Raw genomic sequence first — 15,842 nt, forward strand, 5'->3', positions numbered from 1 at the left:
AAGCATTTCCGTGACACTCGCGTGATGATCAAACCTGTTGTTGTTGTTGTGGTCTTCAGTCCTGAGACTGGTTTGATGCAGCTCTCCATGCTACTCTATCCTGTGCAAGCTTCTTCATCTCCCAGTATCTACTGCAACCTACATCCTTCTGAATCTGCTTAGTGTATTCATCTCTTGGTCTCCCTCTACGATTTTTACCCTCCACACTGCCCTCCAATGCTAAATTTGTGATCCCTTGATGCCTCAAAACATGTCCTACCAACCGATCCCTTCTTCTAGTCAAGTTGTGCCACAAACTTCTCTTCTCCCCTATCCTATTCAATACCTCCTCATTAGTTACGTGATCTACCCACCTTATCTTCAGCATTCTTCTGTAGCACCACATTTCGAAAGCTTCTATTCTCTTCTTGTCCAAACTAGTTATCGTCCATGTTTCACTTCCATACATGGCTACACTCCATACAAATACTTTCAGAAACGACTTTCTGACACTTAAATCTATACTCGATGTTAACAAATTCCTCTTCTTGAGAAACGCTTTCCTTGCCACTGCCAGTCTACATTTTATATCCTCTCTACTTCGACCATCATCGGTTATTTTACTCCCTAAATAGCAAAACTCCTTTACTACTTTAAGTGTCTCATTTCCTAATCTAATTCCCTCAGCATCACCCGACTTAATTTGACTACATTCCATTATCCTCGTTTTGCTTTTGTTGATGTTCATCGTACATCCTCCTTTCAAGACACTGTCCATTCCGTTCAACTGCTCTTCCAAGTCCTTTGCTGTCCCTGACAGAATTACAATGTCATCGGCGAACCTCAAAGTTTTTACTTCTTCTCCATGAATTTTAATACCTACTCCGAATTTTTCTTTTGTTTCCTTTACTGCTTGCTCAATATACAGATTGAATAACATCGGGGAGAGGCTACAACCCTGTCTTACTCCTTTCCCAACCACTGCTTCCCTTTCATGCCCCTCGACTCTTATAACTGCCATCTGGTTTCTGTACAAACTGTAAATAGCCTTTCGCTCCCTGTATTTTACCCCTGCCACCTTCAGAATTTGAAAGAGAGTATTCCAGTTAACATTGTCAAAAGCTTTCTCTAAGTCTACAAATGCTAGAAACGTAGGTTTGCCTTTTCTTAATCTTTCTTCTAAGATAAGTCGTAAGGTCAGTATTGCCTCACGTGTTCCAACATTTCCACGGAATCCAAACTGATCTTCCCCGAGGTCGGCTTCTACCAGTTTTTCCATTCGTCTGTAAAGAATTCGCGTTAGTATTTTGCAGCTGGGCCTTATTAAACTGATAGTTCGGTAATTTTCACATCTGTCAACACCTGCTTTCTTTGGGATTGGAATTATTATATTCTTCTTGAAGTCTGAGGGTATTTCGCCTGTCTCATACATCGTGCTCACCAGATGGTAGAGTTTTTTCATGACTGGCTCTCCCGAGGCCATCAGTAGTTCAAATGGAATGTTGTCTACTCCAGGGGCCTTGTTTCGACTCAGGTCTTTCAGTGCTCTATCAAACTCTTCACGCAGTATCTTATCTCCCATTTCGTCTTCATCTACATCCTCTTCCATTTCCATAATATTGTCCTCAAGTACATCGCCCTTGTATAAACCCTCTATATACTCCTTCCACCTTTCTGCCTTCCCTTCTTTGCTTAGAACTGGGTTGCCATCTGAGCTCTTGATATTCATACAAGTGGTTCTCTTCTCTCCAAAGGTCTCTTTAATTTTCCTGTAGGCAGTATCTATCTTACCCCTAGTGAGACAAGCCTCTACATCCTTACATTTGTCCTCTAGCCATCCCTGCTTAGCCATTTTGCACTTCCTGTCGATCTCATTTTTGAGACGTTTGTATTCCTTTTTGCCTGCTTCATTTACTGCATTTTTATATTTTCTCCTTTCATCAATTAAATTCAATATTTCTTCTGTTACCCAAGGATTTCTATTAGCCCTCGTCTTTTTACCTACTTGATGCTCTGCTGCCTTCACTACTTCATCCCTCAGAGCTACCCATTCTTCTTCTACTGTATTTCTTTCCCCCATTCCTGTCAATTGTTTCCTTATGCTCTTCCTGAAACTCTCTACAACCTCTGGTTCTTTCAGTTTATCCAGGTCCCATCTCCTTAAATTCCCACCTTTTTGCAGTTTCTTCAGTTTCAATCTGCAGTTCATAACCAATAGATTGTGGTCAGAATCCACATCTGCCCCAGGAAATGTCTTACAATTTAAAACCTGGTTCCTAAATCTCTGTCTTACCATTATATAATCTATCTGATACCTTTTAGTATCTCCAGGATTCTTCCAGGTATACAACCTTCTTTTATGATTCTTGAACCAAGTGTTGGCTATGATTAAGTTATGCTCTGTGCAAAATTCTACAAGGCGGCTTCCTCTTTCATTCCTTCCCCCCAATCCATATTGACCTACTATGTTTCCTTCTCTCCCTTTTCCTACTGACGAATTCCAGTCACCCATGACTATTAAATTTTCGTCTCCCTTCACTACCTGAATAATTTCTTTTAACTCGTCATACATTTCATCTATTTCTTCATCATCTGCAGAGGTAGTTGGCATATAAACTTGTACTACTGTAGTAGGCATGGGCTTTGTGTCTATCTTGGCCACAATAATGCGTTCACTATGCTGTTTGTAGTAGCTAACCCGCACTCCTATTTTTTTCTTCATTATTAAACCTACTCCTGCATTACCCCTATTTGATTTTGTATTTATAACCCTGTAATCACCTGACCAAAAGTCTTGTTCCTCCTGCCACCGAACTTCACTAATTCCCACTATATCTAACTTTAACCTATCCATTTCCCTTTTTAAATTTTCTAACCTACCTGCCCGATTAAGGGATCTGACATTCCACGCTCCGATCCGTAGAACGCCAGTTTTCTTTCTCCTGATAACGACGTCCTCCTGAGTAGTCCCCGCCCGGAGATCCGAATGGGGGACTATTTTACCTCCGGAATATTTTACCCAAGAGGACGCCATCATCATTTAATCATACAGTAGAGCTGCATGTCCTCGGGAAAAAATTACGGCCGTAGTTTCCCCTTGCTTTCAGCCGTTCGCAGTACCAGCACAGCAAGGCCGTTTTGGTTAATGTTACAAGGCCAGATCAGTCAATCATCCAGACTGTTGCCCCTGCAACTACTGAAAAGGCTGCTGCCCCTCTTCAGGAACCACATGTTTGTCTGGCCTCTCAACAGATACCCCTCCGTTGTGGTTGCACCTACGGTACGGCCATCTGTATCGCTGAGGCACGCAAGCCTCCCCACCAACGGCAAGGTCCATGGTTCATGGGGGGTGATCAAACCTATCAGTAACAAATGTAGCAGCCCGCCTCTGAATTGCTTCTATGTCCTCCCTCAATCCGACCTGATAGGGATCCCAAACGCTCGAGCAGTACTCAAGAATAGGTCGTATTAGTGTTTTATAAGCGGTCTCCTTTACAGATGAACCACATCTTCCCAAAATTCTACCAATGAACCGAAGACGACCATCCGCCTTCCCCACAACTGCCATTACATGCTTGTCCCACTTCATATCGCTCTGCAATGTTACGCCCAAATATTTAATCGACGTGACTGTGTCAAGCGCTACACTACTAATGGAGTATTCAAACATGACGGAATTCTTTTTCCTATTCATCTGCATTAATTTAGTTTTATCTATATTTAGAGTTAGCTGCCATTCTTTACACCAATCACAAATCCTGTCCAAGTCATCTTGTATCCTCCTACAGTCACTCAACGACGACACCTTCCCGTACACCACAGCATCATCAGCAAACAGCCGCACATTGCTATCCACCCTATCCAAAAGATCATTTATGTATATAGAAAACAACAGCGGAACTACCACACTTCCCTGGGGCACTCCAGATGATACCCTCACCTCCGATGAACACTCACCATCGAGGAAAACGTACTGGGTTCTATTACTTAAGAAGTCTTCGAGCCACTCACATATTTTGGAACCAATCTCATATGCTCGTACCTTAGTTAGGAGTCTGCAGTGGGGCATCGAGTCAAACGCTTTCCGGAAGTCAAGGAATATGGCATCCGTCTGATACCCTTCATCCATGGTTCGCAAGATATCATGAGAAAAAAGGGCGAGTTGTGTTTCGCAGGAGCAATGCTTTCTAAAGCCGTACTTTCATTATATTCGAACTGAGAATATGTTCGAGAATCCTGCAACAAACCGATGTTAAGGATATTGGTCTGTAATTTTGAGTATCCGTCCTTCTACCCTTCTTATATACAGGCGTCACCTGCGCTTTTTTCCAGTCGCTCGGGACTTAACGTTGGGCAAGAGATTCGCGATAAATGCAAGCTAAGTAAGGAGCCAATGCAGTAGAGTACTCTCTGTAAAACCGAGACAAAACTGCACTGAAAGCCTCCAACTCTGTCTGTTTACCGCATGAACTTGTCCTCACTCATTGCCAACTGACTGCTGGTTTACATTTTTAGATTCACAACTGCCTCTTTCCGACTCACGATTAATCAGATATGCCAAATTTTACTCGTGTCCACCTCCCGCTAGACGATTGAGATTGTAAAGAAAGTAAGTAGCAAGCGTGCTTACTGACCACTGAGCTTGTGAAGACTTGACCTCGAGCGGCGGCTTCAGGTCGGTGACGATTACCTGCTTGGGGTTACTCACGTCCGCCACCCACAGCGTCACCACGGGGTTAGGCGTGCCCACCTGCAATCAGAAAGGTGTCATTTATCAATAGGTTAATAGTATAAGCTCCGAATTTCAGTTATGAGTTGAAGGTCCACATAAAACTAAACTGACACCCTCAGCATTGTGCGAAGAGTATAGAACACATACATCAATGCAAGAAAAAACTAATATTTGGAATTAGGTAAGAAAAAAGCTCTCTATTATCACGAGTACGAACATAAATAAAATAAATGACGACCAACTTTTGTGACCATATGGGAAATCTTGCCGCCGGCCGGTGGGCCGAGCGGTTCTACGCGCTTCAGTCTGGAACCGCGTGACCGGTACGGTCGCAGGTTCGAATCCTGCCTCGGGCATGGATGTGTGTGGTGTCTTTAGGTTACTTAGGTTTAAGTAGTTCTCAGTCTAGGCGACTGATGACCTCAGATGTTAAGTCCCACAGAGCCCAGAGCCATTTGAACCATTTTTGAAATCTTTCCCCAACGATAATCACAATGTTTTTGCCCGCCTTGCTGGACACTTGACTTTTTTCTGGTCAGACTACACGGCACCGATATACAAGAATTTAAAACTTATCTGGCAGATTAAAACTGTGTGCTGAGCCGAGACTCGAACTCTGGACCTTTACCTTTCGCGGGCAAGTGCTCTACCAACGTTTTTTTTTTTTTTTTTTTTTTTTTTAAATCTCATTTTGTTCGCTTCATCTGCTCGGGGCGGACGTCGTAAGACATCCGTTTAAGTTCGTTGTTGATCGATTAGCTCAGTTTTTTTATTACAGAGGGCTGCTAATCCTCTGACCGAACACACTGAGCTACCGTGCCGGCATTGAGCTACACAAGCACGACTCACGCCCCGTCCTCACAGCTTTACTTCTGCCAGTACATTGTCTCCTTCCAAACTTTACAGCTCTCCTCCTTTCTTACATGAGTGTTAGTTCTGCTAGGTTCTCAGGAGAGCTTCTGTTAAGTTTGGAAGGTAGGAGACGAGGTACTGGCAGAAGTAAAGCTGTGAGGACGGGGCGTGAGTCGTGCTTGGGTAGCTCAGTTGGTAGGGCACTTGCCCGCGATAGGCAAAGGTCCCGAATTCGAGTCTCGGTCCGGCACACAGTTTTAATCTGCCAGAAAATTTTCATATCAGCGCACACTCAGCTGCAGAGTGAAAATCTCATTCTGGAAACATCCCCCAGGCTGTGGCTAAGCCATGTCTCCGCAATATCCTTTCTTTCAGGAGTGCTAGTTCTGCTAGGTTCGCAGGAGAACTGCTGTAAAGTTTGGAATGTAGGGGACGAGCTACTGGCAGAAGTAAAGCTGGAAGGACGGGGCGTGAGTCGTGCTTGGGTAGCTCAATTGGTAGAGCACTTGCCCGCGAAAGGCAAAGGTCCCGAGTTCGAGTCTCGGTCCAGCACACAGTTTTAATCTGCCAGGAAAGTTTCATATCAGAGCACACTCCGCTGCAGAGTGAAAATCTCATTCTGAATAGAGGAATTTACTGACTTTTTTTCTTTGCAACATTGGAACCTTACTACTTATGTAGGAACCTGATATGGGCTGTCAGTACATAATTATCAGCATGTGACTCCTGAGACAACTTTACAAAGGAAAACGAAGATGAAGATGAAGATTATGCATTAGTCAGTAACACAATCAGTTGATGGAATCAAACTTTTGAAACAACATTTTTTTAATTGCTAAGAAAAAGGCTCTTCAATGCAGAGCTTGAGATTACTTATGAGAATGCAACAGAGGCAGATCAGTATTTGGTGTACCTTTATAGTTTTCCTTTAAAAATTTATTATTATTGTTATTATTATTATCGTTATTTTCAGTGTTAGAGAAAGAAGTGAAATGTTTTGCATATTGATAAACATGCAGAAACATTTGTAAAAACCTTGTAATTCTTGTTTCAGTTTAATGAAGAATTAATAAAAAGAGTGAGTGACTGCGTGCTGTTAGATTTTAGAATCGCTGGTTTATTTCCCGCTAGAGATTTTTTTAATCTTTTATTTGAATTCACATTCATGTTTAAAACGAAATTTTAACCAACAAATATCGAAGTGAATCATAATTTTTAATCAAAAGAACATTCTCGATTTTATTTGCTACTCACATAAAATTTTTTAAACGTTTTTTTGTTACATCGTATTGGTACTTTTAATATTAAGTTTGTACTTTCGTGATCTCCAGAGTTAACAAAATGTTTTAATTTCCGTTTGAATATTGCCCATTTTTGTTCCAAAATGTAATTCATTATGAGTACCCACTTTTTCATGTAACCCATTAAAGAATTATGATTCATGCCAATTTCTTTCATTAATGTTTCAGTTTATTAACAAATATTAAATTCAAATAAATATTTGAAAAAAATGTGTTTCTGGCAGGAACTGAGCCATTGACCTCATTAATACAAGACTAAAATGCTGCACGAGAAGCTACAAGCTACTAAAGTAGGTATAGGGATATGTTTTGCCCTGAATAGCGCGTGTAAAATTTTAAAGTCAATTATTTCGAGTACTTCTGAGAATTGCGCCGTACTGACGTCAGGCTACTGAGCTTAAACTCAGAAGGCGTCTCCATAGGGCCCCCTATTTAGTCCTCATTTCAAGAAAAGAGGCACATCAGCAGCAGCATCGCAACAGGAAAAAGGGCTTTACTTTCGTCCCATCCCAGTGCACCGGACCAGCAACAGTGGGGTGAAGTAAAAGGATCTTCCGAGGACACGTTTTACAGCAATTTTGTGGATAAAGCTGGGTCACGCATGTTCTTCTTCTTCTATAGTACCAGAGGGATTCTACAGTACCAGAGTGATGGACTCTCCCACGTAGAAAATAACTGACTTCCTATTTGAAGGCTAAAGCACAAACCAGAAATTCAGCGGAGCTCAGCATTACACTAATGGCCATTAAAATTGCTACACCACGAAGATAACGTGCTACAGACATGAAATTTAACCGACAGGAACAAGATGCTGTGATATACAAATGATTAGCTTTTTAGAGCATTCACAAAAGGCTGGCGCCGGTGGCAACACCTACAACGAGCTGACATGAGTAAACTTTCCAACCGATTTCTCATACATAAACAGCAGTTGACCGGCGTTGCCTGGTGAAACGTTGTTGTGATGCCTCGTGTAAGGATGAGAAATGCATACCATCACGTTTCCGCCTTTGATAAAGGTCGGATTGTAGCCTATCGGGATTGCGGTTTATCGTATCGCGACATTGCTGCTCGCGTTGGTCGAGATCCAATGATTGTTAGCACAATATGGAATCGGTGGGTTCAGGAGGGTAACACGGAACGCCGTGCTGGATCCCAACGGCCTCATATCACTAGCAGTAGAGATGACAGGCTTCTTATCCGCATGGCTGTAACGGATCGTACAACCATGTCTCGATCCCCGATCAACAGATGTGGGCGTTTGCAAGACAACAACCATCTGCACGAACAGTTTGGCGACGTTTGCAGCAGCATGGACTATCAGCTCGGAGACCATAGCTGCGGTTACCCTTGATGCTGCATCATAGACAGGAGCGCCTGCGATGGTGTACTCAACGACGAACCTGGGTGTACGAATGGCAAAACGTCATTTATTCGGATGAATCCAGGTTCTGTTTACAGCATCATGATGGTCGCATCCGTGTTTAGTGACATCGCGGTGAACGCACATTGGAAGCGTGTATTCGTTATCGCCATACTGGCGTATCACGCGGCGTGATGATGCGGGGTGGCATTGGTTACACGTCTCGGTCACCTCTTGTTCGCATTGACGGCACTTTGAACAGTGGACGTTTCATTTCAGATGTGTTACGACCCGTGGCTCTACCCTTCATTCGATCCCTGCGAAACGCTACGTTTCAGCAGGATAATGCACGATCGCATGTTGCAGGTCCTGTTCGGGCCTTTCTGGATACAGAAAATGTTCGACTGCTGCCCTGGCCAGTACATTCTCCAGATCTCTCACCAGTTGAAAACGTCTGGTCAATTGTGGCCGAGCAACTGGCTCGTCACAATATGCCAGTCACTACTCTTGATGAACTGTGGTATCGTGTTGTAGCTGCATGGGCAGCTGTACCTGTACACGCCATCCAGGCTCTGTTGGACTCAATGCCCAGGCGTATCAAGGCATAATTACAGCCAGAGGTGGTTCTTCTGGGTACTGATTTATCAGGATCTATGCACCCAAATTGCGTGAAAATGTAATCACATGTCAGTTCTAGTATAATACAGGGTGTTACAAAAAGGTACGGCCAAACTTACAGGAAACATTCCTCAAACACAAATAAAGAATAGATGTTATGTGGACATGTGGCCGGAAACACTTAATTTCCATGTTAGAGATCATTTTAGTTTCGTCAGTATGGTCTGTACTTCCTCGATTCACCGCCAGTTGGCCCAATTGAAGGAAGGTAATGTTGACCTCGGTGCTTGTGTTGACATGCGACTCATTGCTCTACAGTACTAGCATCAAGCACATCAGTCCGTAGCATCAACAGGTTAGTGTTCATCAAGAACGTGGTTTTGCAGTCAGTGCAATGTTTACAAATGCGGAGTTGGCAGATGCTCATTTGATGTATGGATTAGCACGGGACAACAGCTGTGGCGCGGTACGTTTGTATCGAGACAGATTTCCAGAACGAAGGTGTCCCGACAGGAAGACGTTCGAAGCAATTGATCGGCGTCTTAGGGAGCACGGAACATTCCAGCCTATGACTCGCGACTGGGGAAGACCTAGAACGACGAGGACACCTGCAATGGACGATTCAATTCTTCGTGCAGTTGGCGATAACCCTAATGTCAGCGTCAGAGAAGTTACTGCTGTACAAGGTCACGTTGACCACGTCACTGTATGGAGAGTGCTACGGGAGAACCAGTTGTTTCCGTACCATGTACAGCGTGTGCAGGCACTATCAGCAGCCGATTGCCTCCACGGGTACACTTCTGGCAATGGTTCATCCAACAATGTGTCAATCCTCATTTCAGTGCAAATGTTCTCTTTACGGATGAGGCTTCATTCTAGCGTGATCAAATTGTAAATTTTCACAATCAACATGTGTGGGCTGACGAGAATCCGCACGCAATTTTGCAATCACGTCATCAACACAGATTTTCTGTGAACGTTTGGGCAGGCATTGTTGGTGACGTCTTCCACCTACGCTCAATGGAGCACGTTATCATGATTTCATACGGGGTACTCTACCTGTGCTGCTAGAACATGTGCCTTTACGACACAACATGTGGTTCATGCACGATGGAGCTCCTGCACATTTCAGTCGAAGTGTTCGTACGCTTCTCAACAGCAGATTCGGTGACCGATGGATTGGTAGAGGCGGACCAATTCCATGGCCTCCACACTCTCCTGACCTCAACCCTCTTGACTTTCATTTATGGGGGCATTTGAAAGCTCATGTCTACGCAACCCCGGTACTAAATGTAGAGACTCTTCGTGCTCGTACTGTGGACGGCTGTGATACAATACGCCATTCTCCAGGGCTGCATCAGCGCATCAGGGATTCCATGCGACGGAGGGTGGATTCACGTATCCTCGCTAACGGAGGACATGTTGAACATTTCCTGTAACAAAGTGTTTGAAGTCACGCTGGTACGTTCTGTTGCTGTGTGTTTCCATTCCATGATTAATGTGATTTGAAGAGAAGTAATAAAATGAGCTCTAACATGGAAAGTAAGCGTTTCCGGACACATGTCCACTTAACATATTTTCTTTCTTTGTGTGTGAGGAATGTTTTCTGAAAGTTTGGCCGTACCTTTTTGTAACACCCTGTATATTTGTCCAATGAATACCCGTTTATAACTTGTATTTTTTCTTGGTGTAGCAATTTTAATGGCCCGTAGCGTAAGTTTTATCGTCTGTTCTCTCAGGTCTAAGCAATGCGGAATGTTGGAACGTGCGGACATCCCACCCGAGGTGTGCGACAGACCACAATACACCTTGCTGCACAACTGGACGTCTGTGTACGTGGTGCTGACTTACTCGTCTACCAGTTGGTGTACTCAAAGGTTAGTGCTCGCCGGGTTCTTCGTCGCCCAAAAAGAGACCACAAAGAGCAACGAAGGACCATCTGTGCAGAGTTTCTTGCACCATACGAGGCTGATCGTAACACTTTTCTGTCGAACATCATCATAGAGGACGAAACATGGGTCATCGTTTCGAACCGAAAACCAATCGGCAATCCACACCACATCTCCTCCGAAGGAAAAGTTCAAAACCGCACCGCACCCTTAGGCTGTAAAATAATGCGACGGTCGTCTGGGACTCTGAAGGGGTTATTCTTTTTGATGTCCTCCCTCAAGGTGCAGCGAGCAACTCTGAAGTGTATTGTGCTACCCTTAGGAAATTGAAGAAACGGCTTCAGCGTGTTCGACGTCACAAAAATGCAAATTTACTTCTCCTTCTTCATCAAAACGCACGACTTGACACAAGTCTGCATAGTCGGAAGGAGCCTACGAAACTTCAGTGGACTCTTCCTCGTCCATCCTACAGAGCGGATCTCGCACATTCCATCTCTTTGGCTCAATGAAGCAGTACGTGAATGATGGAGAGGTTATTGCTGTAGTGAGACGTAGGCTCATGGTTCCTTGTGGGCATACAGGTCCTGGCAGTAAGGTGGCCTAACCGTCGTATTGAACGCAGATTATGTTGAAAAATATGGTTTTGTAGCCAAAAGAGTGGGGAATAATATGGTGCATTGGAATCCTGAATAAAACCAACTTACTTTCAGAAAAAAATGTGTTGCGTTACTTATAGAACACCACTCGTAGATTACTAAGACATCAGACATAAAATTTAACCAGAAGTGTTAACTTTGTAAACAGTACTGCTATCTTTGATGTCATAAAGCACCGATATTGTACTCTTTACTTATCGTTGGCTTCTGGAAGTTTCTAAGCAGAGCTCGTTAGTTAGGTTTAAGTAGTTCTAAGTTCTAGGGGACTGATGACCTCAGATGTTAAGTCCCATGGTGCTCAGAGCCATTTGAACCATTTGAATCAGTATTTCATAGCGCGTTCTTCGGGGATCGAGACATGGTTGTACGATCCGTTACAGCCATGCGGATAAGATGCCTGTCATCTCGACTACTAGTGATACGAGGCCGTTGGGATCCAGCACGGCGTTCCGTATTACCCTCCTGAACCCACCGATTCCATATTCTGCTAACAGTCATTGGATCTCGACCTACGCGAGCAGCAATGTCGCGATACGATGAACTGTAATCACGATAGGCTACAATCCTACCTTTATCAAAGTCGAAAACGTGATGGTACGCAGTTCTCCTCCTTACACGAGGCATCACAACAACGTTTCAGCAGGCAACGCTGGTCAACTGCTGTTTGTGTATGAGGAATCGGTTGGAAACTTTCGTCATGTCAGCACGTTGTAGGTGTCGCCACCGGCGCCAATCTTGTGTGAATGCTCTGAAAAGCTAATCATTTGCATATCACAGCATCTTCTTCCTGTCGGTTTAATTTCGCGTCTGTAGGACGTCATCTTCGGGGTGTGGCAATTTTAATGGCCAGTAGTGTAGTATCGAGCACAGATGCGGAGATTCTGTTGGCCACTGGAGTATCTCAACATCACGCAGACAGTGTTCACGTCAGTGTCCTGTCGAAAAATTGCCCCAGAATAATGTCATATGAGTGGAAACACTTGAGGACGCAAGGCGTACGCGACATGCCGTTGTGCCGTCAGAGTACCCTCAATGAGCACCAGCAGTGATCTGAAGTCATACCAGATGGCTCCCCACACCACGATGCCAGTATTAACAGCGCTGTGCGTCTTCACAATGCTGAAAGAGCGGTAGCTCTCCCCAGGTCGCAACTGTAGTGCCGACAGTGGCCATCAAAAGAAGTGTATATCCATGATTTCTACTGAAAGGAATGCGATCCCATCAGCAGTCCATGCTCCCTGGTAACGGCACTTCTTTCCTCTTGATAGTGACTTGTGGCTGCACGGAGCCTGGTCTTCATGCGACCGTAAATTTTCGTGACCACCGTTGCCAGCAATCATGTACGATGGCTACATTTGTCCCAAGTCTTTCTGCAAAATCACGGAAGGAAAATTCAGCTCCTCGCAGTTCTATTACACCACCTCGTTCAAACTAGTATTTATATCCTCATAGTGGCGCTAATAGACCCACTCTTCTGCGACTGGCGCGAAATTTGAATAGACGCCATTTTTCAACTTTAGAAACATGCCTACCAACTTTCGTTTAATTCTCACAACTCCTTGGTGCTGCGATTTTTTTTCATCACTGTATATGTATGTTTAACCGATTAACTTCTCATGGTTGGGGTTGTCACGTAGAATTCTTTAAACACATCGTATTCGTCCTTAACTGTAGAAGTCACGTCCTTTAAAAATAATATGTTTTCGTTGCCCCACATATTACGTGCTTCGGAAGGTTATTCCCGTGCGAGGGCATCGCCGCGGCTTAGTGGGGAACAATAACGCTAATTCATTGTTAAGCGCATTATGTCCGCCCAACTGCCGCTGTGAGTACAGCAATATGACACACAACGGCGTGCCCGTCGCCGTTGCCAATCCCCACATTGTCTATCACCGTAGGTTTTTGCATCGATTTACGCTGTCATGGTTGGCGATACTGAACGCGACACTCGTTTATGAGAGGAGCTGGTTTCAAATACGAGCCCAGCCATCCATTTCGCTCTTACCAGGTTTCATTCACTCACTTGAGACGAATGCCGGGCTGATCAGGCAGAATATGACGTAGCCAATTTCCTTTCTGTTGTTCAGTTCGAGTTTAATTTTTTTCCAAATAACATGATTCACGACGTAACTTTTATTTTGTTTGATCCGAAACAGCGTACAATGTATTCAGGTCCACTTCATGTAATTGTACACTCCTGGAAATTGAAATAAGAACACCGTGAATTCATTGTCCCAGGAAGGGGAAACTTTATTGACACATTCCTGGGGTCAGATACATCACATGATCACACTGACAGAACCACAGGCACATAGACACAGGCAACAGAGCATGCACAATGTCGGCACTAGTACAGTGTATATCCACCTTTCGCAGCAATGCAGGCTGCTATTCTCCCATGGAGACGATCGTAGAGATGCTGGATGTAGTCCTGTGGAACGGCTTGCCATGCCATTTCCACCTGGCGCCTCAGTTGGACCAGCGTTCGTGCTGGACGTGCAGACCGCGTGAGACGACGCTTCATCCAGTCCCAAACATGCTCAATGGGGGACAGATCCGGAGATCTTGCTGGCCAGGGTAGTTGACTTACACCTTCTAGAGCACGTTGGGTGGCACGGGATACATGCGGACGTGCATTGTCCTGTTGGAACAGCAAGTTCCCTTGCCGGTCTAGGAATGATAGAACGATGGGCTCGATGACGGTTTGGATGTACCGTGCACTATTCAGTGTCCCCTCGACGATCACCAGTGGTGTACGGCCAGTGTAGGAGATCGCTCCCCACACCATGATGCCGGGTGTTGGCCCTGTGTGCCTCGGTCGTATGCAGTCCTGATTGTGGCGCTCACCTGCACGGCGCCAAACACGCATACGACCATCATTGGCACCAAGGCAGAAGCGACTCTCATCGCTGAAGACGACACGTCTCCATTCGTCCCTCCATTCACGCCTGTCGCGACACCACTGGAGGCGGGCTGCACGATGTTGGGGCGTGAGCGGAAGACGGCCTAACGGTGTGCGGGACCGTAGCCCAGCTTCATGGAGACGGTTGCGAATGGTCCTCGCCGATACCCCAGGAGCAACAGTGTCCCTAATTTGCTGGGAAGTGGCGGTGCGGTCCCCTACGGCACTGCGTAGGATCCTACGGTCTTGGCGTGCATCCGTGCGTCGCTGCGGTCCGGTCCCAGGTCGACGGGCACGTGCACCTTCCGCCGACCACTGGCGACAACATCGATGTACTGTGGAGACCTCACGCCCCACGTGTTGAGCAATTCGGCGGTACGTCCACCCGGCCTCCCGCATGCCCACTATACGCCCTCGCTCAAAGTCCGTCAACTGCACATATGGTTCACGTCCACGCTGTCGCGGCATGCTACCAGTGTTAAAGACTGCGATGGAGCTCCGTATGCCACGGCAAACTGGCTGACACTGACGGCGGCGGTGCACAAATGCTGCGCAGCTAGCGCCATTCGACGGCCAACACCGCGGTTCCTGGTGTGTCCGCTGTGCCGTGCGTGTGATCATTGCTTGTACAGCCCTCTCGCAGTGTCCGGAGCAAGTATGGTGGGTCTGACACACCGGTGTCAATGTGTTCTTTTTTCCATTTCCAGGAGTGTATTTACGAAACTTTTGGTACATCTTTATCTATAATTTTTCGGTGTCCTGACTTACGGTGTTGCGATGTTATGAAAAACGAGAAATTTTCTTTTTCATCTATCAGGATGTAGCATGTTGTGTGACGCTTTACCCAGTTCGCAACGTTGCTTTACGAGATGGAGACGGGTTTAGTATTCGGAGCAAAGAAGTCTGCTGGCGTGATTGTACTGGGCCTAGTTCTGATTATTGTCGGTAGTATTTACCGGACGTTGTCCCTTATTCCTTTGACGTTGCTGCAGACGAATCCGTTATTCTTCATTGTATCAGGTCTCAGGGACTGAATTTGCAGATATCTGCAAAGTATATTCCATTCTAATTGCGTAGGCTTCCGCGGCCAGAGTCAGCCGACATAAAAGTTAGACCTAGAAGAAGGCCTCTGCAATCGTGGCCGAAACGTTGGTTTTTCTCCAGCAGCAGTAGTTTTTTTTTTAAATTATGACGCTGTACCATACCCAGAAAACTTTTATGTCGATATATTCCATTCACCTTTAAATTTGTTGAAATTCAAAAAATGGCTCTGAGCACTATGGGAGTTAACACCTGAGGCCATCAGTCCCCTGGAACTTAGAACTGCTTAAACCTGACTAACCTAAGGACATCACACTCATCCATGCACGAGGCAGGATTCGAACCTGCGACATTAGCGGTCGCGAGTACCAGACTGAAGCGCCTACAAGCGCTCGGTCACAACGGACGGCTGTTGAGATTCAAACTCCGTAGAAAGACACGAGGTGATACTGACCCTGAAGAAGAAAAACATATATTTACAGCGCTGTAGATTTATAGAAAGCTTTTTA

At 45.2% G+C, this 15,842-nt stretch overlaps 1 protein-coding gene across 2 annotated transcripts in view; it reads right to left on the reverse strand.

The window, feature by feature from the left end:
* Positions 1 to 15,842, reverse strand: part of LOC126091972 (inactive dipeptidyl peptidase 10-like) — a 1,178,675-nt gene that overhangs the window by 119,786 nt on the left and 1,043,047 nt on the right. For both annotated transcript variants that reach the window (XM_049907324.1, XM_049907325.1), the window contains exon 8: positions 4,614 to 4,729. In XM_049907324.1, coding sequence (XP_049763281.1) covers positions 4,614 to 4,729 — 116 coding nt within the window. The remainder of the gene's footprint in view (positions 1 to 4,613; positions 4,730 to 15,842) is intronic.

This window comes from Schistocerca cancellata, chromosome 7, assembly GCF_023864275.1.
Source record: "Schistocerca cancellata isolate TAMUIC-IGC-003103 chromosome 7, iqSchCanc2.1, whole genome shotgun sequence".
In the NCBI taxonomy this organism is placed as follows: domain Eukaryota; kingdom Metazoa; phylum Arthropoda; class Insecta; order Orthoptera; family Acrididae; genus Schistocerca; species Schistocerca cancellata.